General features: G+C 51.9%; 1 protein-coding gene across 1 annotated transcript; it reads right to left on the minus strand.

Moving 5' to 3' along the window:
• Positions 1-22,929: 22,929 nt before the first annotated feature.
• SOX2 (SRY-box transcription factor 2) lies at positions 22,930-23,955 on the minus strand. Its single transcript, XM_069024505.1, has one exon. The coding sequence runs from the start codon at positions 23,875-23,877 to the stop codon at positions 22,930-22,932; it is 948 nt and encodes a 315-aa protein (XP_068880606.1). The 5' UTR covers positions 23,878-23,955.
• Positions 23,956-26,152: the final 2,197 nt, after the last annotated feature.

Raw genomic sequence — 26,152 nt, forward strand, 5'->3', positions numbered from 1 at the left:
TGGATATTCAAATTGCTGCACAGCCACTGCTCTGCTCCTCCTGGGCTTCTCCACTGGCAGTGCTGAGATGGCAGAGGGGACCGGGCTGCTGAGTTGCCTCTCACGGGAGGAGATGACACAGACCCTATGGATACAAAAATAAAGCAGGAGGTTGGGGTGTAGGAAGCAAAAAGAACATAACTGATCTCTTGTTCCAGATTTATTTTTTATTTCTGCTGGAAGGATAAGAAAACTCCAGTGTGTGTGTGTTAACTAACATTAAAAAAAAAGTGAATGTAGGCAGGGTACAGGAGTCTTTCTCCTTTCAAAACTGATTCAATTGCTTTGAAATATCATATACCTCAATGCTAAATAGATACATAGACATATGATAATATTATTTAGCAATAGTGAATTAAACATGAAAACAGCTTAAATTAAAAACACTTAAAGATTGTTTTACTGTTATTAAGGATGTGTTAGAAAAAGGCTAAGCCTCTCATTAGGAGATGAATTTTTTTCATTTGTGTTTTTGTTATGGCTATACAAGATGTTTTTATGCTTTCTCTTTTTTCTCTGCATGAAATAATGTAAATTGAAACAATCAGGTGACTGATTAATAGTCTAGTGGGAAGAAAAGAAGTGTTCATTGAATTTTATTTTATTTTTTGCTTTCTTTTTGAACAACCCTGTATATATAAGCATGTGCCTTTCAATTAGATACCATGATTTATGAAGTCATGCTCAGGGCTAGCCAGGTTGTTGACTCAGATTAGAGCTATGATGCCAGCTCATTCCCTGGTGACAAACACTGACTGTCCTTCCCGCAGCCAGGCACCCCTGGCAGCCTTATGAAAAGACCTTGTGGTTGGCACAGCACTGAGCAGGAAATGAGGTCCTCTCCGGTTTGGGACAGAGATGACTGGAGTTACAGAAAGCTGTAAAGCAAAATCAGCATCTCCTGAGTCACAGACTTTAAGCTGTGGTGGACCCCGCAGTTCCCAGGGTGACCTGGCCCACCAGCGCTGCCTCTCCCGCAGCCCCGCCAGCCTCCCACCGAGTGCCCGGGGAGCACCCTGCAGACTGCGGGGTGGCACGGCATGGGACTGGTTTCACGTGGGAGAGGGGAAGACAGGGCACTACAGTCCCCCATGTGCTCCAGCCTGGTGCTCAGCACCCTCCTGAGGGAATCCCTTTCTCCCTCATGCCTACCCGACAATTTTTTGGCACACTGTGTGGTGTTTGTCTAACAATGTCACAAGGCTTTTATGCCGGCCTATAGCTTGGGGATCTTTGTGTGGCCTACCCTCCTCTAGGAATTTCACATATAAATCACTGAAAAACAGGAAATCCTTAAGAGCTAGTGGGAAGCTGTATACCACGTTTGCCTCAGCACAGACAGCTGCAGACCACAGAGTGTCTTGCCTTGTAGGTACTACAGCAACCCAGACACCTGGACCTGAAATGGGGGAACTTGGCCCCCTGCTTCCAAGATCTCTGAGCCAGTAAGTGAGCTCCTGGAATGGGGTTAGAAACTCTTACTGAATTCATGGAGTAGGACTCCCTGATGTTCTCTGTGTAACATTTTCACTCTGAATTCCCTCAATACCATTGAAACAATAATATTTAGACCATTTGGGGCTGAGATTATTGCTTTAATAAATTGGGTTTTTATTGGTTCATTGTGGCAAATAAGCCCCCGATTGATTTTGCTCCTAATCAGCATGGAGAATGCATTCCACTGTAATTAAATCCCGTGTAACTGGGTACTCTGTGTTCACTTGTCTCTTAGCTTGCAGTGGCATGAGATACAGCACATCAAACGCTATACTCGCCACGATAGGCACCCTGCCAGCCCGCGGAACGATGATGCTCGCCTTTAGCGTGCCTACAATGTTTGGAGCACGTTTGGAGCAGCGGCCAGAAACTTATCAGAGGAGGAAGATGGCCAGGGATAAGGCCTTTTCTTTCGAGGAAGGTTTGACCCCCCTCTCTGAAGAGACTGCGAGAGAGGCGGGGGCCGCTGCCCCGCCCGCTTTCCCCAGGTCCCCTTAGCCCCCGGCGCGGCTCCGCTGCCGCTCCCGGGGGCTCCGGCCGGGCCGCCCGGGGCAACCGGGTTCCCTCGGCCGGCGGGAGCGCGGCCGGGCTGCCAGGCGGGCAGTTTTGAAGAGTCGATCTTCATAATACAAATCCCCCGGCTTCGCCTCCCCGCCAGCGGCGCGAGCCAGCTTTTTAATTGAATCCCGGGGATTTGGCCGCAGCCGAGAGCCCCGGTTCGGGCCCCAGCGCCGTGGGTCCCCCCTCCCGAGAGCGGGACCGTCTCTTGAGGGCTGATCTCTCTCCTCTAAACCCAAGGAAGGGGGGGCTCCCACGGCCTGGGGGAGCCCCCCGGCTCCGGCCCCCGGGAGGCAGAGCGCGGGCTCGCTGCACCCCGGGGCTGGGGGCGGCGGGGGGGCCGGGGGCAGCTGGCGGGGCAGCGGCTGCTCCTGGCTGCTCCCGCCTCTCGCCCGGGCAGCGCTTTAGGGGGGGCTCAGGCCGGATCCTGCCCATTCTATACGTTAATGCTCTTTTCTCTCCGGCTGCAGGGAAGCAGGCCAGCGGATAATTACCCCTCACTGCAATCCGCAGAGCTGGCCTAATCCGAAAGCTCAAGTGCCCGTAAGTAAAACTTCAGGAAAAGTTATTGAAACTGACAAATACAGGGTGACAAATAATCAATAAAAGCCCAGTCCCACATCCTTTATTGTTTCCAGGCACTAACAGCAAGTAATGAAACCTCGGCGAGGACGGGGGAGGGAGTGGCAGGGACCGAGCGCTGGGCTGGCTCCTGGAAAGCCCCCACTGAAAGAAGCCCAGGGAAGGACACGGCAGCACAAGGGGGACGATCCCGTCCCCATGGGAGAGAGGAAAATGCCACCGTCCCAGCACCCCCCTCTTCTCCAAGTCCTCCCTGCCCGCCGGTGGCCGGCCCGAGGCGTTCCGGATGGGCAGCCCGGGAGGGGCCTACCCAGCCGGGAAGTTCTGCCCGACCCCGCGGGCAGGGACGCCCCGGAGCCCGGTGCCACCCGGCAGCCGCGGGCAGTCTCGGGCCGCGCACCTATTTCACGCACCCGCACAAAAAGTCAGGCGCTGTAATCTGCGTTCTGAAACCTATAACATCCCTGAACACCCAACGCGCTGCTTCTCATTAGCATCTCGGCCCTGGATTTTCCACGCCGCAGTTTCTAAAGTTTCAGCGAAGGACGCCGGGCAAGATAAATCCGTGCTGTCGTTTCTCTCCCTTTCTGTCTCTCCAAATTAAGTTTCGATCTATCAGTTTAAACACTGGCCAGAAAGTTGATTCACTTTCTGTTAGGATTTCGGGTTAAACCGGGGGCTCCTCCAGTGTCTTTAAGCTTTTGAGCTGTGTAAATGAACTGCAGTGTCACATAATCGATGGGGAAAACTCAGCTGTCACAGATACGAAAGCAGCCTCCTGCCACAGCAGTAACGTGATTTGGCATTTCAAAGTTTGGAAACGTGCTGTCTGCGCGTCCGGGGCTCGGGGAGGAAGAGGGACGGGGGCGACGCGTCGGGGCGGGCGGGGGAACAGCCCCCAGCCACGGTGGCCCCCGGCCACGGCAGCCCCGAGTGCCGGCGCCCCGCACCGCGGCACCCGCTGCCGCTCCACTGCCGCTCCCTCCCTTCCCGACACACGCTGCGAAAGTTGTTTCCCAACTTTGGCGTTAGGGGAGGGTTGACCCAGAACAAATCTCAGTGTCTCGGTGGCCTTTCCAAAGCGGCCGTGCCCCCCCGCCCCGAGCCTGCGGGACGTGCCCATCTGGAGCACGCACCGTGAGAGCAACTGTGCCGCGTACAGCCACAGCGGCCATCAGTCACTAAAAGCCACACGCTTCAGTGGACCGGGGATAAAACGAAGTCCTGGTGACGCCTGGTTAAACCACTGACCCTCTTGCGAGGGCTGGAGAAGGGGGGAAGGCGACCCCCTCCCGACAAACCCAGCTTTGGGGGACTTGGCGCGGGGGCTCTGCTGGGCGATCCCGACAGCGGCCGTGCCCCTCTCGCGGAGCTGGCAGCGCCGCCTAAAAGGGGGCTCAGCGCAGCCCTTTCGGGGTGCCCGACGGGGGGACGGGGGACGGGGAGGGCCCCGCGCAGAGCCCCCGGCCCGGCCGTGCCCCTGGGTGGCAGCGGAGGCGGCAGCGGCAGCTCCCTTGGGCACGGGGTTCCCATCGAAATGGCTATTTTTATATCGGCTTGGGTGGAAAAACCAACCCGTGGGCAGGGTGTGCTCTGAGCCGCGGGGTAACCACTGCCCTCGGCCCCCTGTCCCTCTGCACACCCCGATTTACCCGCACACACGCGCAGGAAAACAACTCACACAGAATATTCAAATGCTTTCTGGAAGGGAAGGGCTTTAGTTTCAAATTAGGAATCTCTCTCAGATGAACGATAAATTCCCCTTTGGTCAGGCTATGGTGTTTGATCATATCTTAGTGGTTTTGTCCTCACCAAAAAGGGCCCCGGAGGCTGAATCAAGAAGCAGTATTTGAGATAGTTTGATTTGACATAAGGAAACTGTTGCATTTGTAATATTATAAGACTCTAAAGGGGGAAAATGAAACCTCTGTAGCTGAGACAAGAAGTGTGCCTAAGTGCCACTATGTTTCAATTCCCATTCGGATATAATTTAAGTCTTCTCTGGCTTACAGTAATATACTCTCCAACCTTGAAGCTATCCAAAAGGAGGGATTTAATGAGGCCGAGTTTATACACTTATATAATTTAGGGGTTTCTCTGTAGCTGTAAAATGACAATTGGTACATGTGTAGTGCAAAAGAGCTGAAATCCCATCCAGGGGCCAAGTTGGTTATTTCTGAAGGAGCTGTCATTTCCAGCAGGGGGGCACAATGAGAAGGCCAGGAGCGATGGAGCTCTGATCTCCACCAAGGAGAGATAACCACCTGATTAAAATGGGGCTCTTGTTCCCTCGTTACTCGATCGTCGTGTGAACTTACCTTATTTACAATTATAGGCAATGAGTGAGTCGCCCAGATTGTAATACACCTATAGCTTTAGGTTTACTCCTCCCTTTGTTATCAAGATCATCTCTTGGACAGATTTCTGGACCACTCGTAGCATGGGAGCACAGAAACGCTCTTAAGGAGGGAGGGGATGCGTACGTTCAGAGCCCTGCATTTCAAGCGCAGCGCGTACACCCACACCCCCGCGCTGGGAACCGAGCAGGAGGCCGGGCCCAGCAGAACCAGCCTGTCCAAATCAGGATGTTTATAGCACGCAGGCACGTGTGAACACCGCCAGAAAGCAAAGGGACTCGGCATTAGGCGAAGGACTATTTTGTACTCCACATCTGGTATTTGCTCATTTTCCAGGTGAAGCCAGGCACGGCGGCTGTTGGAGGACACCTCCCTCTCGGGTCACTCTGGAGCCCAGGTGTGCACCAATAGCATCAGACAGTGATGTACATCTACGCTGAAATTTAACGCACTTTGTTCTCCATTTTAATACTAAATGGTGCAGTGTTTGCCAGATTGTTATCCCACTATTGCTTGTGCATTTGTCTCTTATGTCTAGTGCCTGTCATTACACAAAGCGTTTTGAAGAGCTAATTTCAAAAGACAGAAAGTCTACACTTACTATAAAAGTCATTAAATTAGCATGACAAGCATAAAGTTCCTAGGTTATAATTTGGTTATAGATCTGAAATCTTCCCTGCTTTCTCTCTCCACTTGAAGGATGAAGGCTGAAGTAAGGCACCGACTCGAAGTTAGGACAATTGAGCTGTCGATTGCTTGGTGGAGAAACAGGGAAGAGATGTGGGCTCCAACACCACCTTTTTGGCAGTGCAGGGGGTGACAAGAAAGAGTTCTGATTTTCTCTCACGTCTCTCAGCAGCCAGAGAAAGGTGTGATCTGATGGTCTTCTACTACAACAGGTGGGAACAAAACAGAAAAAAAATATCTAGATGTATTTCTCCTCGATTAAAATGTTGCTGGAATAGCAGGACGCGTGCCTTTTATATCCCGCTAAATGTTAAGATGGGAAGATGCGTTATAAAAGCAGCCATTGGCTGTTTCCCCTAAGGCTGCAGCATCCCCTTCATTTTAATCGCTTCTTCGTTTTGGAAGAAAGCTGGAGAGATGAGGGGGAGAACTCCTTCCCCCAGTTCCCCGTGCATCTGCAGTGACGGGGGACTGCAGGAAGCCCCGGTGGTGCCAGGACCGGCAGCGTGGGAGAGCCCGCTCTGCCCGGCCGGGCATCCTCTCCCTGACATGTTGCATTTCGACAATGAGAAAATTAGACAAGGGACGGGGCATTCAAACGCGGTGCTCACAGAAGAGGCTACCCTAGTAGTTATTTAGTCTAAAAATCTGCTGTCAACTTTTTTTTTCCCCGTCAGGATCAGCGAGGTGCGTTTCTTTGCGTTGGTTCGTTTGCTTTTAACCAGGCATGCTGCGAATTGTGGAAGCTTTCCATTTACCTTTTCTTCTTTAAGCGTTTTAATTATCATCACTGACCTGTTGGGCATACCTACAGTATCAATGTCCTTTTTACATCGCTGCCTTCTCTTTCTCTGCATGTTTCTGCTATTTAACACTTGCTACCTTTGCCATTAGAGTCCTAGAGTGACCCCCATGGGTATCTTTGAAAGAAAGACCCTCTGCATTCCAGCACTGCCTCCTTACCCAAGTAATAGCAAAGGGACCATTCAGACACATGGACCACACTGAAGCATTAATTAGGCTGATGAAATCCATAGAAATGTATGGATTCAGCATAATCGAGTTTCTTCTGCTGACTATAGTTAAGGAATACGTGAGCAGCTGGGAGAATAGAAAGTACTGTTAGGGTGAAGTCATGCATGTAATTGAGTATATTTAACATAACCATTTTAATGATCGGTGATTAAAAGTGCATCTACTTAAATTGTATACCTCTGCAATTTGTCCATATCAACTTTAGAGCACACACAAAGAAAAGGTCGTCATATAAATTTATAAACAAGATCCCTTCCTGGCTACACATGACTCGAGCTGGAATGATAACTCGGCAGCAGCGAGGGGGGAAAGGCCTTTCGCGAGAAAATAGCTACGCCAGTGCGATATTAATTAATCACTGGTTTGGCCCCCTTTCTCTCTTGTGCAGTCACAGTATTAGAAGTGCATAATAAGTGAGTTTTCTTTTCATCCGTAATTATTTATAACAATCAGATCACTCGGGAAAAAAAAATCCCTGGGTTTCTTTCCCGTATTAAAGGAGTATCTTTTCCCTCACTTGACAATATTGTGTGTGTGTGCATATACATATAGTCAAATAAAATATTTGGCACTTTTCTTTTTTTTGTCCGCAATAACATTGCCGAAGATCCAGCAAAACCCGATAAATTATTAAACTTCTCCTGACGTTAAACTTGTACGCGGAGAGGTTAAGGACTAGAAACAAGGACAGTGTTTGGGGGAGCCGTAGCTGATGGGCACGGCCGTGTCTCCTCGCAGGAGACCCCTGAGAATGGGAAATTAGCAGTCGAAATCTGCTAGTGGGGACTGGATCCCACAAAGCCCACGCGTTGGGAAGGCTGAGTGTCTCTCTCTCGCCTATTCAATCTGCCCAGGCTGGTTGCAGCGAATAAATAGAGTCATTGTGGAGCCCATACACAAACCGACCCAACTCCCTCCCCCATCCCTTCTCGCCCTCCCCCCGTCCCTTTATGCTTAAACGCACACAGATCTGCAACCGCTTTGCACTAAGAGGAGACCAAACTTTTCTTCCCTTTACTGTACGACGCCTGTGGGAAAGGTTTATTCACACGTATGGAATATGTCCTTATGTCAGAGAGACGGGGGTTCACGCTGGGTGAGGGCAAACAGGAGCCTGCCAGGAGCAGGACCCATCCTGCCCTCGCCCCGCCGGGCGGGCGGGCGTTCCTCTCCCCGCGGAAGATAACGGTTCAAAGTAGCCAGATGCATTAAACAGCCACAAAAGGGGCCAAGAGGGATGGGGGGCGGGGGGGCGGGGGGGGAGATTCACTTAAGTTTCTGGTGGAAAACTTAAATGGTGCCGTCTCCCCCTCTCCCAGCATCGCTGCAAGGTGAAATCCATTTGGCCGCATCCCTCCCAAGCTGCCCGCAGCCCGGCGGGGCGGGCGGCAGCCCCGCGCCCGGGGAACTTGCTCCGTGCAAGAGAATTTGCAACCTTGAAAGCATATTTTTCTTCCAGCTATGGTGGCACTTAGATGATAATGTAGGCAATGAAACTGGGGAGATTTATATCTTTTGGAAAGTAGGACGAGCCAGATGGTAATAGCGTCATTAACAAACAAACTTAGGATCTGCAAGTGAAGCTTGAAATTGGGAAAGAGATCTGGAGAACAAAAGGAGCTGCTGTTGAGGGGGGGAAAAAAAGAGTGCCTCTTCTGCCGGCCAAATCTAAGAGCACATTCTGGAGGGGCTGCTCCTGCCCAGCACTAGATAATAAACGACGGCTTTTTCCTCCCCTGTTGTGACTGAGAAAGGACAGAGAAAACTTTTGCAATAGGCAAATGTGGCATTTATTTATGTGTAACCCTTTGTAGTCTCAAGTGTCCCAAATAGGCCTTTAATTCAAATCCCTAGTTTGATACGGAGGGATCGCTTCTCCCAAGTTTATTTTAGAGAAACAAAGCGCCGCTTGTGGAAGTTGAAGGGCCAAAAGTTCAGTAATTATTTTTTTGAATTAATAGTAACGAATAAATATTAAAGGTTAAACGTTATGTGCTGTGAGAGTGGAAACATCTGAGGGATTTATTGTGTCTTCGAGGCTTTCTTTTTTTCTTTTTTTTTTTAAACTCCCTCAAAAACCTCTCACTCTTTGCTAGAAGGCACCACCACAGCAGGGGCGTGGGTCCCAGAGCAGGGTCGGGATGCGGGACGTTCGGGGAGGAGCAGAGAAGCTCCCCGGCCCGGCTTCTCCCCTGCACCACCCTTGGATTTGCTCTCCAAACCCACCCCGGGGGGTTCTCGATAGCCGGGGAAAAGGCCTTCAGCACGGATTTACCCAGCTGAGAGTCCGTAAACACCGGAGACCCACCAGCTCCAGGGCTTCAGCAGGAGGGATGGGCTCTGTGCCTCCTAAATTTTAACCAGTATGTTCCCAAATGCCACAGAAATGTTTGGAGGTCTTTAGAAGATCCCCGTATCTCCCTTCCAAAGTTGATGGTTATTAAGTGATTTATGATTTAAAAGATGCCTGTTAACAGCCCCAAGTTGAGAGACATGGACCCACGCTATAAAGTAAAAACCTCACTTGTTTTTTTGTTTTGTTGGTTTGTTTTTTTTGTTGTTGTTTTTTTTTTTTTTTTTTTTTTTTTAATGTGCTGGAGATCTTTAAAAGCCCCGAGGACTTACCCTTAAGGCATTATTCAAAGAAAAAAAAAAACCTGAGACTGGCGGTTCGTCACAGGCAATTGTAAAGGGTTTCAAAGGACCGATCAAACGAGTTGGAGAGTAATCTACATTAAAGTCCGGATGGCAGTGTTACAACATGCACCTGCAGGGTATTTGCTATCCGTGCCCCTTACAGAGCTACAAATCACCATTAAAGAAAGCTGCTTAAGCTTCCTCCGCGCTTCTAGAAAGACTTACTCGGGCTCCTTCACTTTGATATTTATACATCTTGTTATTGATAAGTGTGGGGCTGTTCAGCGCTCCCTTCCCCCTCCCGAACTGTCCCCGGGCACTTTTGCACCACCCCTCCCTGCCCCCACCCCGAGCACGGCTCCAGGCGGGGGTTCAGACGGCCCGGCCCCACGAACGACATGCGTGGGCGCGAGGTTATCCCCCTCTCCCTGCGATGTGCCAGCTCCGGGAAAAGTTTTGGTTTATTTTATTTATGTAGTTTCCCCCAGGCTCTGTCACCAGGGCGACCGGGGCAGCCCAGGCAGCATCGGCACGCGGGATGTCCCGGCGGATTTTCTCACAGTTGCGGGAGGCGCGGACATGGAAATGAGCTCATTGCGGGGGAGTGGCGGCCGCCCGGGCCGCCCCCGGCCCGGCCCGGCCCGCTGGGTCTCGGGACTGCGGGACTCGCTCTCCTGTTGAAGGCATTTGGGGGAAGTCGCGCAGTTTCATCCCTGCCCGCGCAGAGCCCCGGAGCGGGCACGGTTAACCCTTGGCACGCCGCGAGGCCGCGGCTGCCGGTCGGGAGAGCCCTGGCGACCCCCGCTCCCCCCTGCGCCCCCTCTGCTCCCGCACTCCCACGGGCAGCATCCAGTGGGCTCGGTGCTCCCCCCGTCAAGTGATGTCAGCGAGGAAAAGTAAAGTCGTAAAACAAACAAGCCGGGAAAGCTGGGGGGGGGGGGGGGGGGGGGAGGGATGGGGGGGAGGGAAATCAAGATTTTTCTACCCACTCGAGGAGAAAAAGCTCAAAGGTCAACAGGGATTCATCAACTGCTTCCCACGGCTGCGGGCAGAGCGAGTCACTCAACTTGGATTTCTTTTTCGGGTAATTTTAGTGATCAGGTCTGTGTTTTCAGTACTTCCCTCGAGTGGGTTCTTGCAAACGAACAAAAAACCCCGCCCGTCGCAGGTGTGAGGCTGCGCTGCCCCCGGTGTCTGTGCCCCGCCGAGGGCCCGGCTGAGCGGGCGGGGTGCCGGGGGGCCCTGGCACCCCCGAGGCAGCGCCGGGGACCCGCACCGCTGTGACGCGGTGGCTCCTGCCCCGGGCAGCTGGGGGAGCATCCCGGGAGGGGGCAGAAAGGGGCTTTGCGACGCTGGCGACACAAGAGGATTTAGTTGGTTTGTCAAAAATCAAATAAATAAGAACCCCTCATTAAAGTAAGGGACAATATCCCGAATTCGGTGCACCTGCCTCATCTCTTGACAGCCCTGGCAGCGATGGGCTGTGCGGAGGGCTGGTACCCATGGCCCGGTCGCGTCCCCTTGCTCCCCCCACGCCGATGACGGGGCTTTCTCGCGCAGCAAAGCGCGCATTGTTAGGGCCGGGGGGAACTGGGACGGGGCGGGGGCCCAGCAGCGTTGCCAGCGCCCACCGCAAAAGTTTGCTGCATCAACTCCTCTCCGCGGAATTGTCCTCGGAGGGGCGGCGGTGAGGAGGGGAGCAGGACCCACCGCCCCGACCGGCCCATTCCAGGCAGGGCGCCTCCAGCGCAAGGGAAAAACCCGCGCAGCGCCCAAAGCGCGGGGCGCTCCGCGGGGCAGCGCGCAGCTGCGGGACCCGGTCGGGAGAGCGGATGCGCGCTGGGGTGCGCCCTCCCCACAAGAAGTAGCTCAGCTTCTGCCTTGGAGCCCTGTCTCCGCAGCCGTGCCCCCCGGGAAAGGCTCACTGCTGCTGTCAGGGGGGAGCTACAGGGTCTGGGTCATTGGGGCCGGACAAACGGGGCCGAGGCAGGAGCACCCCAGGGCAGAGGGTGTCACATCGCGGGGTGCCGTCGGGGAGCTCGTTCCGCACCCCCCCGGGGCTGGCAGGCCCTGATACGGCTCCTGCTACATAACGGAGAGCGCAACTTGCAGTGGCCTCCAAACTGTTGCGAAACAAGCCCCCGGCACGTTTACGGGGCTGGCGAGAAGGTGGCGAAGCGCAGCGCCGGGAGCCCCAAGCCCCGCGGCTGCCCCCGCCGGCCCGACAGCCCCAGCCCGCAGCTGATGGGGGGGCCCAGGGCGAGCGAGGGGCGAGCGCGCCTTGGGCCAAGCGCTAATTTGGTGTGTACGCTTAAGGCGGCCATCTGAGGGCTGGATAGCAACGAGAGGAAAGGGGTGTATTCGCGACTGGAAGATTTAGGTTGTTGCTAGGATGTGAGAACAAAAAATCTTCAATAAGTCGGGAAGGGGGGAGGACAGGGCAGAGGGGGAGGAAGGGGGGTTACAAGGTTTGTCACAGGGAAAAGTGCAGACATCTGCTGGAACTTCCATATCTAAGCTGTTCATTTACAGGAGCCAACTTCTGAAATCTCCACAATTAGATCTGCATTGTTCTTTCTCAACAACACTGCCTAGAAAGAAAAGGTCTTCTCTGTCGGGGCCAATCCAACGAAGCGTTTGACGTTATTAAATAATAAAGCGATTGTGATTTACATTGTTGTTCAGAAAAAGGGCCAATTATCCACTGTTATGTTGCCATAAAGATCATATTAACTCGAATTAGTAATCAAACAATATGCTAGCGTTAAAAGTATAGAGAGGACAACGCGACTGGTCTTGTTGCATCCTCACTTTTTCTTGTAAAACCAGAAGCATAAATACACTTGAAAGAGGCGCAGAAACTTCACCCTTAACGGGAAAAAAGTGAAAGAGGTACCAGCGTTTGTGATTAATGGTCCTCTGTGTTGACTGTTTTCAATTATTTCAAAGCCACCCAAATATCATATTGATTTTTCTGTGTACAAATTAGTTCTTCTTTCGAACATCACGGGAAATGTTCCCCGTTTCTCCGAGAACTAGAGGCATTTTTTTTAGTGTAAAGTCTTTTAAGATTTTGATTTTGGGGTGCTTATTGTTTGTTTTTCATTTTGTTTTGAGTTTGGGATTTTATTTTTTCAGAGTAACGTTTTCTAAAGGCGTTTGAGTTCCATCCAAAGACGAGCCTCACCCCCACCAAAACGCAAACCCAGCCGCATCCCTGCACTCCAGCAAATTTCCTCTGCCATAATCAAGTAATTATTTTTATTAAAGCAGTTATTAGGTTTATAACTCATTTGCCACTTAAATTTGTGCAACCAACCAAGGCGATCTAAATAGGTTTGAGTTGCCCCTTGGGTCCGGGATGTAAGCGGTAAGAAGGAGGATTAATTATGGGTGTGTGCAGCAGGAGGACACAAAGGCTGTCCGGTGGCGCGGGGACCAGCGGCGGGGCGCAGCCCCTTCCCCGGGCGGGGCCGGGCACCCCGCGCCCCCGGCCCCGGCAAGGACCGGCACCCCCGCAAAACTCTCCTGCGTTTGTTATTGAGCTGCCACGGGGCCAAGGTTGGGGCTGGGGGAGCTACAACTTGTTGGCAGTAAATAAGGCGCCGTCAGGTGATGATGCTCCGGTGCGTTTGAAATGTCCCGAACAAAGTGTAAACGAGACTTATTTTTCATACAGGAGCATCGATATCTGATCTGATCTATGATATGAGATAGGAGTATCGATCTCCTCTGCTGTGTGGACAAGGTCCATTCTTTTGTACGCGGGATGACAAGATCTGCCCCCTGGAAGCGTGCTCCAAGCGCCCACTGGCACCTGACTGGTGCTTCTAATGTCATTTATTGCCAACACGTTTTGTTATCGGCTGGGGGTGGGGGTTACTCGGAGCTCAGGTAATAACCGGGTAGCTGTCAGCTTCTCCCGTTTAGCACTACTCAGGCAAGAATGGCTTTGCCAAACTGTTCCAGGAGCTGATGCTATTTGTTACCACGATTAGGGGAAAAAAAGAACATTCACAGTAACATGGGTTTCTATAAGCAAACGCCGAGCAATTTTCCTCAGCGCAATGCATCAGCAAGTATATCCAAAAGAGCTTAATCTACTTCTTGCAGGTTAGGTGCAAGAGGAATCAGCAAGGGCTGCTCCGGGATGCCATGAAAATCCCGGCTCATTGGCTTGGCCGCGATAGGACGAGGCACATCAAATGCGAGGCGGAGAGGGACAGAATCAATCAGTCCCCTTGGCTGAGGAGTGAGCCCTCGCTCTGGAAACAATTTCGAATAAAACTTGTGTAACCAAGTGTAACCTAGCTTCCTCTGAGGAGATCGTCCAGAGGGTTAAAAAAAAAAAAAAAAAAGAAAGAAAAAAAAATTACGGAAAAGAGCTAAGAAAAAACAACCTGGACTGAATTAGTAAGAGCACAAAGTTTTTGTGTATTATCCGTGTATAAGGATAATATATTAAGCCAAAAAGGAGACAAGTTATCTCTAAACAGGATTAATATGCGTTCGTGTATAGGACTAGACCGTCTCATCCATTTAAAAACAGTGTCTCTCCTCCTCCCCACAACACTTTATTACATATTAAAAAAAAAAAAAAAAAAAAAAAAAAAAAAAAAAAAGCAGAAACTTTCCCCGTTAGAAGCACTTGGGAAACGCGTTTTATTAATCGAGAGCCTTTTTTTTTTCTTGCTATCAAATGCAACTGATGGCCCTGAATAAGCCGCCTTGTTAGGAAACGGGCCATTTTTTAAAACCTGTGATCAAAACAGACCTGTCTTCAGAGAGAGCACAGCAGATTTAAATGTTGGTCAAAAGGAGTCACAACTGTTCATTAAAAGCAAACCCTAACTAGTGCTAATGTATAGCCATTTTGTGAGCTCAGGACTGTGGAAAGAGGCGAAAAAAAGTCTGAGAGTGTGAGCTGATGCCGTGCTGGCTGGCAGTGTGTGGTCTATTGTAGGGAATGTGCTTTTTCCACTGAACAGAGAGCCCCCCTCTTTTATTCCCCAGCTCTGCTGCACCTGCACTGGATCAGGGAGCTACTGCCATTCACCACATCAACAGAGAAGACATCTCTGACAGCACTCAATTCATTACATTTCTTCCTGCTTTTCAAACCAACGCACAAAAAAAAAAAAAAAAAAAAAAAAAGTATTGCCAATCAGTGCCTGGGGGGCAGGGAAGAAATCTTACAATACTTTATATTCGCCGCTCATTTTGGATTTCATTAGTCAGAAAACTCACTTCTCAGCCAGTTACAACTAACTTTCTCTTTCTTTCTTTCTTTCTTTCTTTTCTTTCTTTTCTTTCTTTCTTTCTCTCTTTCTCTCTTTCTTTCTTTCTCTTTCTTTCTTTTTCTCTTTCTTTCTTTTTCTCTTTCTTCCTTCCTTCTTTCCTTCTTTTCTTCCTCCCTTCTTTCATTATTTCATTCTGTCATTCCGTCTTTCCTTTTTTTCTTTCCTTCCTTGCTTAGGGGGCTGCTGGAAGTGGGAGCTGGGGCCGGTGCCACCTCCCCGGCCACGGCCGGGCGCGGTTCCACGCCGGGGCTCCGCAGCCCCGGGAGCGGAGATGGGCCGATGGCGGGGCTCCCCAGGAGAGAGTTTATTCATAATTGATGGGAGCAGAGCAACTCTCGGGAGACGGGGAGAAAGAAACGGCCGAAGAGACCAAAGTGTCCTCCAGCACTTGCGGGGGGAGCGGGGGATGTGGGGGTGTTACAGGGGGTGCCGGGGCAGGGGCGGCGGGGCCGGCGGCCACCGCGGGGAGGGGACGAGCCGGCCCCCCTAACCCGTGGAGAAAGTTGTTATCAGCCTAACTCCTCGAAAGGGACTTCGGGGAATTTGGGGGTAGCTTGGTTTCTTCAAGAACCGTTCTTCAGAAGCATTTGCAAGCGAAAGAAACCGAGCCGAGGGGTTTAGATTCAGGTATTTGATCTTGCCGGACCCAGACATCTAATTAGAGTGGCCTCAGCGATTGAAACGGTGTTAATTCCCATTGTTCCCCGCTCAGATCCCTTGGCCCTCCACCACTGGGATGCTCTCGTTTTCAAAATTCCAAATAAAAATATTTCTATTTGAAACAAATAAACAAACAAACAAACCATTTCTGTATTTCCCCCCTTTCTGGCCCATTTTCCTCCATCACGAGCAAAAGCAAAAGCAAACTCCTGGGTATTTTTTTCGCAGACGCTGGCAAAGAATAACACCCCCTCTGTGGGATCTTAACAGAAATAAATCACAAGGAGCTCTTGCCTACCTGAAAAGTAGGAGGAAATCCGACTGTCTGGTTTCGGGTGTAAAGTGTGTATCGATAAGGAAGACACAGCCGACTCAGAAACGGGACTCAATTAATCTATGGGTTTCTTTACATCACCCCCTGTTAGGATGCGTGCTTTGGAAATATTGATTCATTGCGACAGGATAGTCGCAACTACCGTGTGTGCACAACATGGGGAGGACATGGAGCGAGAACCCGCAGCAACGCAAAGCCCACTCACGGGAGAGCCAGATTGCTTTTTAAGCTAAAACTAATAATTTCATAACTGATTCACATTCAATCTGGCGCCGATGACGTCAAGGGGTATTAGCATACGAGGAGGGATGAAGCCAGTGTGGCTGGAGTTGATAAGGTGCCTCCTGAGGAATTCGCTGCTTGTTTTAATACATTAATTATTTCTCTGTCTTCCTCAACTTCTGCAATTTGTAAGAGCTTAAAGGAACCATCATTCCCAGCGATGCCAGAAGGACACGTTGGAGAGCTTCTCCCGTGGCACTGGAGCCCGGCAGCCGGGGGCAGCGTGGGGATGAGCCCCAGCCCCGCTCCCGGAGCCCGGCCCGGCCGCCCTGCAGAGCGCTGCGGGACTTGGTTCTAATTAAGCCGGCTCCAGCCGCGGGCGTCCCTACTCGCCCGAGTAAGCTCGGCCCGCTTGGACCGGCCGCCCCAGCGCTGGGAGCTTCCCGCAGGATGGGAGGCGGGTTTGCAGGATCAAGCCCTCAGCCTGGAATGCGTGTGAGTTGTGAGTGTGCGTGAGTGTGAGCCGGTGTGCCAAGACACCCCTGCGGAGCATTCCCGCGGGAAAGCCTCTGCAGAGGCCCCTGTCTTTCCAGCACCGGGTGGGATTCCCCGCTCTACCCCTCCCCACCCCCAAACCCTGCCGTTAATCACGATTTTCTAAAAAAAAAAAAAAAAGCGCCCACATTACGTCATCAGGCCTAACTGCTGCGGAGATGATGGGGTCACAGAGAACCCAGGGCGGGGGAGCCCGCGGGGGGCCGGGCCTCCCCTCTCGTTCCCCCGGGACAGCGGCCGCCTGTCCGGGAGCGGGGGCACGTCCCGGCCGGGGCCGGAGCAGCGCTGTCCCCGCCGCTGCGCTCCGGACAGCGGGACGCGCTCTGGGAAGACGACAGGACACGGCCCAGCTCCGTGCCCCGGGGCTGACAGCTTTCCCCCGGCGTCCCACTGCCCCCAGAGCTTGTAGGAACCGGCGGCATCGCCGCTTTGGGACCATCGAGCTCCGCCGGGCCCCGCGTAAGCGGCCTGACAGTCTCCCGCCCCGTAGGGTGCCCCTCGGGGACCCTCCCGATCTGCGGGCCACCTCGTTTCTCTGATGAAGTCAACTGCCTTGGAATAACCGCTCGGTGACTTGAGTCTGAAACACATTTGGAGGGAAGGAGGGAGGGAGAGGGAGCTTTTATCAGGGAGTGGGGGGGAGGGGTAGGAACGAGCGCAAAGCACAAACAAAACATAGAGAGACCCTAAAATAATTAAATTAAAAAGGGATAAATTAAAAAAAAAACAACAACTACATAAAGCCACGCTGTTCAAGCTCTCTCCCGCATGGCAGAGGTCCTGCGAGGCAGCACGATGCGCCAGCGGATGGGCCAGAGACAAACTCCTGCAGAAACTTCTCCGGCCCGGCCCCAATCCGTTCCCCGCGGGCGCCCGCAGAGAGGACCTCTCGCCCACGGGCTTCCCCGCTCCTGCCGACGGGGCTGCAGCAGCCCAGGCGTCTCCTGCAGAACAGCCGGGCCCGAACCCTCACCACACTGCACGGGAAGGGCCGTCTGTGCTCTCCTCCAACACTGCTAAATTATAGTGGAAAATTGCAGCTTGTTTCGGCGCTCCCCCTCCCCCTGTACGCACAGGCGCACACGGATACAAACACGCGCAGACACAGTCACGCACAGTCACACTCACACACATACACTCACACACTGCTCAGCCACAGCAAACCCTCAGCCAGCTCCAGAGCAAAGCTCCAAAACCATCCGGCGGGGTTCGGGGTTTCGCCTTGTTCCCTCCTCCCCGCTCCGCCCGCCCGCACCTGCCGGCGCAGTGGCTCCGCGGTCGCGGTCCGCGGAGCGGTCGCGGTCCCCAGGCAGGGCTGGCCGGGCCCCGGCGCGGGGCCGGCCCGGAGGACGGAGCTCGCCCTCCCGCTCTGGCACAGCCAAACGCGCAGCTCCGGGAATTTCCACCCCTGGGCTCCTTTTCTTTCCAGTTCGTAAGTGAACCAACCCCCACACTCACTGTAGCGCTGTACGTCCTCGCCAAGTGAATTGATTCCTCAAAAGCAAAATAGTACCAAACTCTCGCAATTCCCCGTGCCATCGTCAGAAAAACTGGTTTTAATTACCAAAACTAAAATAGCGGCGGTGCTAACTAGCAGGCGATCAAACCGCAATCAAACTTCAATCTCTGAGCAGTTAGCTATAAACTGTCAGCAATTGAAAAGTAAACCTGGTGCACACAAAGGCTCTGTTTAATTTTCTTGTTGTAATGGCTCTAAATGAGGACCCCATCACTATGCAGTTAAGCGGTGTTGCTTGTCCCCCTGAGGCGCTGATCAGTTCTTTTTAATGTGAGAAAACTGGCAGCTCGAAGCCCGTCAATGGAGCTCCCACAACAAAAGTCCTGAAAAGCTGAATGAATTGGGTTTGTAATTACTGCTTCCTTCTCCCCCCTTGCAGCTTATCTCTTATTCATTCAACATATATTATTGTCACCTAATCGCACACTCCCAACGTTATTTTGGGGGGGGGGGGTTGCCTTTCCTTTTTTTTTTTTTTTTTTTGGTATCTACTACGGGCATGTTTGTTGTAGAAATTAAACAAAATAATCCACCCTTTTCTCTCCCCCCTCACCACGAAAAATGTTGAAACGACAGTGTCAGGCGAGGCTGACTGGCGTTAAAAACGCGAAGACGAAGCTCTTCTGCCGTCAGAATGTCAGCATTTTGCATATATCCTCGGAAATCTCACAAGCACCGAAGCAGGTTTTACATTTTAGTATTTGAGTTAAATCAGGATTTAAATGACTGAAGTGTATCTAATCACACCTATCAGTAATGGGCCTCTTTCTTTCAGTGGGACCTACATTATATACTACTTAAATTGCTGGGCTATCTACCTCCTATTCGGAGGCAGATATCCAGCTCTGCTGCTCATTGGGGACGAAGAGGAATTAATATTGAGAGAAAACGCGCTGCTATGGGGAGCACCGTCACCCCTGATGGCCCACCCGGCACCAGTGGGCATGTCAAGGAATCAAAATGTGTTTTCGGCCAAGAAATGTCTGTCGGCAAGCGGCAGTCGCTCGCTCGCCCGCCCGCGGGCTGGAGCCGGGGCTGCGAGGCAGAGCCTCTCCCCAGGTCCCCCACCGCAAGAAGCTGTCGGTTGTAGAAATAAGTACAGCTATTACAACCAAATCTACTAACAGTCTAAATAATTAATTGAACCATTGCTCTTTGACCCTTGGAAAGTCCAGTAGGGACCCGTTTGTAGTAATAATACCCCCGAATGAGCCCTTGTCAAATATTCATTTAGTGGTTAATGTGAGCGATTTCCCCCTGGGACAGTCTGTAATACCAGCTTCCCAGCTTTGGCAAGAAACCCTGCTAATCTACCTCTCCAGTTCCGCAAAATATTTTAACACCCCAGTACTTAAAAAGCCGTAAAAAAAATCACGAGGGAAACTATAATCTTATCCTTGGGTTCACTTCGACTCTGTAGAAGGTTAGGGAAACATTACACTGGCGCTCTTGGGCCAAGCATCACCCTGGCTATAATGTACACAACAATTCACGAGAGGGAAACCACGGAGAGCCCCGAACGTCTTCAATAACCAAAATAAAAACATACCCACGAGCTCTGCTACACATTTCAGCTGCCATAAACGAAAGCCCAGGATAATGGTTTAGGTGTAAAGGGCGTTATTGAATATGTTGAATTTAAAATGAGCAGTGGACAATAGCGTTCCTCCAAGTAACACTTTAAAAATAAAACCCTTCAGCTGTACATGTAAAATGCTTTGGGTTATCCTCCCTAAACGGATAAATGGATGGATGGATGGATGCATGGATGGATGGATGGATGGATGCATGGATGGATGGAAGGAATCTGTCCAAGGCATATCAGGTTTCAACCATATATATTCCAAATCGTACTTCGAAATCTAAGCTTAAACAAATTGCCCATATAAAAAGTTGCTGAATTCACTAAGCCTGAATATGTGGCTTAGTGCCTTTTGTTTAGTGGTATTAGCTCGCCTTCTCTATGCGAATTGTAAAAGGACCAACATTTCCAAATACCCCCCTCGAATATTTTAGTTAGCACTTCAAAAAGGGGCCAGGTTTTATTGCTGTTAATTGGCTAAGATTTGCTTTTAAAAATGGAATCGTGATATCGATTGGGCTTTTATTCCTGGTTCTTTTTTTCCCAGCGAGGCGAGAGGGAGTGGGGATGTGGGCTCGTTACCACGTGAATAATCCCCAGACGTGTTGCAAATGCTCACAGCTCTGAAAAAGAATATTTTACTCGTTGCATTTGCGTAAAAGACAGAAAAGGTTGAGAATCTGCAAAAAATGTTGTCCTGACCAAGTACCGCGACGGTGCAGAAGTAAAAGAGACAAAGAGAGCTAAACTACTAAACCAGGCAGTGAGCAAATCTCCACATCTCCTAGTCTGGCAATGTTAGTTTTCATCTGGACACCAGGCTTCAAGGATGGAGGCCAGAACTGAGCCTAGGAAGTAGCAATACCAAATAAAAGCCACAACTAGCCAGGTAATTTTGCGTGTGTGTGTGCGTGTGTGCATTTTACCCAGCCTTCTTCCTCCCCGACCTAAAGCAAAATCCAGTGGCTGACAAGAAACACTGGAGAGAAAAACTCAGCAACGCTTGCCCCGTGCCGGAGTACCCACTTTGTGCCTTGCCTAAGCCAAACATCACATGCTTTCCTTTCCACGTACCACATGCCATTGGCAGAAGACACGATCAGTTTGCAGTCACAGTGCTCCAAAGCCCAAACTTCGTACCTTTTATTATTATTATTGTTATTATTATTGCTATTATTATTATAAACACCCTCTCGCGCGTTTCCTAAAGGAAACCGCAGCCGCGTTAGCAGCATCAAATAACTGCTGGGGCCTCCGTGGGGGAGCAGGGGCTGCCGCAGGGACTGCCTGGCTCTGCTGCCCATCGCCCCCTGCCCTGCCCGGGGCCGCGGGCCTGGCGCCGGCCAGGGCCGCCAGCGCGCAGCAGCGCGGAGAGGCGCGGAGTCCCGGCCTCGGCAACTGCGGGTACGACTGTACAAAGTAAAACTCTACCTGGCACGGACGGTGGATCTCTCCTTCTATATGGCGGGCGCCACCGCTTCTCTTTGGGGCTGTGACCGGCTGCAGAGAGTGTCCGAAACGGGGCTACACCGCGCTGGCAATTTAAGAAATAGGATTCAAGAAAGAGCTGTGATAAAACGTGAAAGTCTCTGGCATTCGACTATTTTTGTTTGTTTGTTCGGTTTTTCTTGTTTCTTACCTCTGCCCGGCCAACCCTACCCCTGCCCCCACCTCTCACCTCCTCCTGCGCGGCCCAGGAGCCAGGAGAGGAAAGTTTGGGAAGTGGCGGACAAAGGAAGCGGGGAAGGCTGACCCCTGCCAGACCGGCCGCGCTCGGGTTCCCGGCCGTGGGAAGCCGGGTCCCCTCCTGCCTGCCGCAGCGGAAGGAGGCACGGTAGGGAAAAGAGAGCAGTGCATTATCCGCCTGTGGGAGCCGGAGGCCGCGGCAGTGCCCGCGGCCCGCCCGCCGCTGCCGCCGGCCCCGCTAGCCCCGGCTCGGCCCCTCCGGGGGCAACAAGTGGCCAAAGGCAGCGGCGACAGAACCCCCCGCACCCCGCCGCACCCCGCGTCCTCGGGAGGGAACTGGGAACCAGCCTCTCACTCCTCATTCCCGTTCCCCCCGAAGGAGGCACAGGCAGTTATTCCATTAAAGCTATTGTACTTTCTCTCTCTATATACACATACCTACAAAAATATTCATGCGTTATATATATAGTTATATATTCTGCATTATGTATCGTATTCGATTGGCTACGATGATACCTTCTACTACATGAATTATTTAAAAAACATCTTGCGTTACAAAAATAAATCCAAGACTCAAGGGGAACTTCAGTGTCCATATGTCAAAAATTTATTTATCTCAAACTGTGCATAATGGAGTAAAAACTTAACTTGAATATGTACCTGTTATAAGGATGGTATTAGTTCAAATATATACATGGACTGTCGGCAGACTGATTTCAAATAATACAGAGCCGAATCTTTAAAATACAACTACGGAAAATGAGGAGAAAAAAAAAAAAAGAACTTAAAATATCATCACAATAAATTTACAGAAATATTACAAACCATAAGAAAATATTTCAAACACAGTAATTTCAGGTTGGTAATTTTCCTTTTTTTTTTTTTTTTTTTTTTTTTCCTTTTCTTTGAACAGGATGAAGTCTGGAAACAAAAAGTTATTATAAATTAACAAACGGCGTGTGAACCTGCATGGCAATTTTTGCTTTTTAACAAGAAGTAAAAAAAAAAAAAAAAAAAAAAAAATTTAGTACAATCTAAACGTTTGCCCTTATCCAGCAAACCAAGCCCATGGTTCGCAAGTACTCATCCTACCTTTTTTTTGTCTTTTGTACAATTTCTAAAACAATTTAAATGTCCAAATGCCGTAAAATAATTTCCTCTCCTCTCGCAGCTGCTATAAATTCAGCTGCCAAAACCACAATGCTCCAAGAAGACTCTAATTTTTTAAAAATGATTGGCAAATTCACGAGCTTGGTTTTTTTCTTCTCTCTATATTACCAATGGACATTCTGATTGCCATGTGTCTTTTGATAAATACTGTACAAAAGTTTCCTGCAAATATTAAAACATCTTCCTCTTCGCTCTTTGAGTCTAACTCTAAATATTATTGGTAAAGACTTTTGCAAACTTTCTGCAAAGTTCCTACCGTTTTAACTAGAACTTTTTAAAAGTTTTGTGTAGTTGCTTCCCCTCCGAGATCTATACAAGTTCCTTGTCAGTTTAATTTCTGACCCCCACCCCAAACCCCACCCCCACCCCCCGCCCGGAGTTTTCTCTGTACAAAAATAGTCCAAAAAAAAAAAAAAGTCCAGAATTTCTAATAAAAGTTTTTTTGTTGTTTGTTTTGTTTAGTTTTCCTTTCCCTCCCCTCCCACCCACCCCCCCCCGGCCCCTTTGTCTTACATATGTGATAGAGGGAGTGTGCCATTAATGGCTGTGCCAGGAACAGGTGCACTCTGGTAGTGTTGGGACATATGAAGTCTGCTTGGGGCAGCTGGTTCTGGTACTTCAGCACCTGGTAGATACATGCTGATCATGTCCCGAAGGTCCCCAGCTTGGCAAGGAGCCCTTGAATGAGACGAGGAAGTGACTACGGGGGGACTGGAGCTGGATTCCGTCTTGACCACCGAGCCCATGGAGCCCAGGGCCATGCCCGGGGTCCCTTGCTGGGAGTAGGACATGCTGTAGGTAGGCGATCCGTTCATATAAGTCTGCGAGCTGGTCATGGAGTTGTACTGCAGGGCGCTCACGTCGTAGCGGTGCATAGGCTGCATCTGCGCCGCGTTGTGCGCGTTCAAGCCCGGGTGCTGCGGGTAGCCGAGCTGCTCTTGCATCATCCCATAGCCTCCGTTGGTCCAGCCGTTCATGTGCGCGTAACTGTCCATCCTCTGGTTCACCCCAGCTCCCAAGGTGGCCCCAACCCCTACCCCAGTCGTCATGGTATTGGTGCCCGGTGCCAGTAAGCCCCCCGGCAACGTGTACTTATCCTTCTTCATGAGGGTCTTGGTTTTCCTCCGGGGTCGGTATTTATAATCCGGGTGCTCCTTCATGTGCAGAGCTCTGAGCCGCTTGGCTTCGTCAATGAAGGGTCTCTTTTCCGCCTCGGATAAAAGTTTCCACTCCGCCCCGAGCCGCTTGCTGATCTCGGAGTTGTGCATCTTCGGGTTCTCCTGGGCCATTTTCCGCCGCTGCCCGCGGGACCAGACCATGAACGCGTTCATCGGCCGCTTGACCCGGTCCGGGCTGTTCTTCTGGTTGTTGGCGGCCGAGTTGGAGTTGCCTGTGCCTCCCCCCGAAGTTTGCTGGGGGGCGGGAGGTTTCAGCTCGGTTTCCATCATGTTGTACATTCAAACTACTTTTGCCTGGAACCAGCCTTGAGCAGAGAAACGAGGAACAGCCGCAGCGGAGTCCCAAGCCGGACTTTTTTTTTTTTCCTAGGGAGGGGTAGGAAAGGGGGGAGGGGGACTCCCCAAAACCACACTTGGATCAAGATCAGGATCTTCCTCTTCGCTGATGGATTAATAATGCTAATAACTGCTATTATTACCGCCGGAGTCTTGATTTTAAAAAACTTCTTCCTCCTTTTTCCCTTTTCTCAGCCTGCCGCTCTCTCTCTCTCTCTCTCTCTCTCTCTCCACCTCGGTCTTAAAGAGCCAGCAAACTACTTTACCCCCTTTTGCAAACACACACACTCTCTCTCTCTGCCTTGACAACTCCTGATACTTTTTTGAACAAGTTAATAGACAACCATCCATGTGATGGGGGCTTGTCAGGCAATAAATGCGTTCGCCCCGGCCAATCAGCGCGCGGCGGCTCCGCCACTGAGGACAAGTCTCTTCCCCTGGTTTTGCATGAAACGGGGCGGGGGCTGGGCGCGCCGGGACGGCTCGGCGGGGAGGCGGGCCCGGGGGCGGCCCGGGCGGCCACTGGGAGCCTTTGTATCTCCCCTTCCAGCAACAGGTCACACACGCCTTTTGGAGGAAGTGGGTAAACAGCATTGTTGCTACGTGGTGGTTTTTTGTTGTGTTTTTTTTTTTTTTTTTTTTTTTTTTCTTTCTTTAAGTTGGTGTTGGCTTGGGGCTAGGAGAAGCCATGGGGGGAGCGGAGCGGGAACGGCTTCCTCCACCCCTGTGCCGGTGCCCCTCGGGACGGAGGGGCCGCCCGGCTGTGCGGGGCCCTGCGTGTGTCTCGCTCGCCCCGTCCCAGCCGTGCAGTCCCCGGGAAGCGGAGCCCCCAGGCGGGCCCTGCTGCCGCCGCCGCCGGGTAGCCGAGTCCGCAGCGCAACGCCTGGGCAGAGGCTGTGTCCTTCTCCCGGCCATCCCCCGGGCCCTGCTCCGTACGGCCGTGGCACAGGGCGCCAAGACCTTCCCCCCGGCTTCGGAGGAGGGGGATGTCCAGTGCAAACACAGGTCCCCCACATACCATCCCCGCAGAACACAAAGCAGCGCCGGGACCCCTCTGCAGATGCTGGGGACGGGTCCGAGCCGCGCTCCGTCCGCCGCTGGGCCCGGCTGCACCGTCACGCCGCGCCCATTGCGGGGCGCGGGCGGCGCTGGGTGGGCGCAGCGCGGGGTGGAGGGACGGCCGGGCGCTACAAATAGGTAGTTTTGTTTCCCTTGTTGTCACTGCACGGGCCGCACAAAGCCCCGGCTAAGTTTACTTCCACTCTCTTGTTGGGATCTTTGTTGCTAAACCGCACTTAACGACAAAGGAAGGAGGGGAGAGAGGACGCGGAGCGGGAGTGGGGGGAGCCGCTCGCCGCCCTGGCCGCGCTCCCCCGCGCCGCTCCGCGCCTCCCCTGCCTCGACGGGATTGCTCCGCCTTTCGGTGCGATGGCGCTCACGGCGTGGAGCCGGAGGGGTGCGGGGCGGCGGGGGACTCGGAGGGGCCGGAGCGCGGCCGGAGCGGGGCCGGAGCGGGGCCGGAGCGCGGGGCGGGGGCCGGGGCAGCGCGGGGCGCCCCGACGGCCTCAGCCGCGGCGCTGCGGCGCCCCCTGCCGGCCCGGCCGCGCCCCGGGCGGGGAGGCGCCGGCGGGAGCCGCGCGAGGGACGGGGGGGGAAGGGAGCGGGAAGTGACACCCCGGCGGAGTAATAATAATAATAATAGTAATAAAGAACAGTAATAAAAACCCGCCGGCGAACAGGGACGCATCTTTTTTTTTTTATGTGCGTGGATTATGCAAATAAATCCTATCGGGTCCAATGCGTTTAATTCGAAAATGTATATCTAACCCCTAGATAAGTGATAGGTTAAACCGTCGAAAAATAGGTGCAAATTATGAGATGTGGGATATGACCGGATTTTGATTGTCCAGACACTCCTGAAGGCACGGCGGCTGTTTGCTGTGTTATTGTTCTCCCTTTGGTCTGCAGTTGATAAAGTTATTAAAAAAATATTTTAGGGATAATTATTTTGAATTTTTTTAAAAAAGGGGATGGGTGGGTGGTGGTGGTGCTTGCTCATCGTGCTAAGCCGATAAGCGAGGGCTCGCGGTGCGCAGGCAAAGGGTTATTTTTGCTCTGACTGTAGCTGCGGGAGGTGCGTGGGGTGCACGGCCCAGAGCTCCACGCAGGACCAGGGCATCGTGGGCTGCCCTGTGCTCACTGGAGGCCTTTCGGGGCC

This window comes from Aphelocoma coerulescens, chromosome 9 (assembly GCF_041296385.1).
Source record: "Aphelocoma coerulescens isolate FSJ_1873_10779 chromosome 9, UR_Acoe_1.0, whole genome shotgun sequence".
NCBI classification, from domain to species: Eukaryota; Metazoa; Chordata; class Aves; order Passeriformes; family Corvidae; genus Aphelocoma; species Aphelocoma coerulescens.

Coding starts and splice junctions, on each gene's coding strand:
- SOX2 (XM_069024505.1), bottom strand. CDS start 23,877: ATGTACAACATGATGGAAACCGAGCTGAAACCTCCCGCCCCCCAGCAA.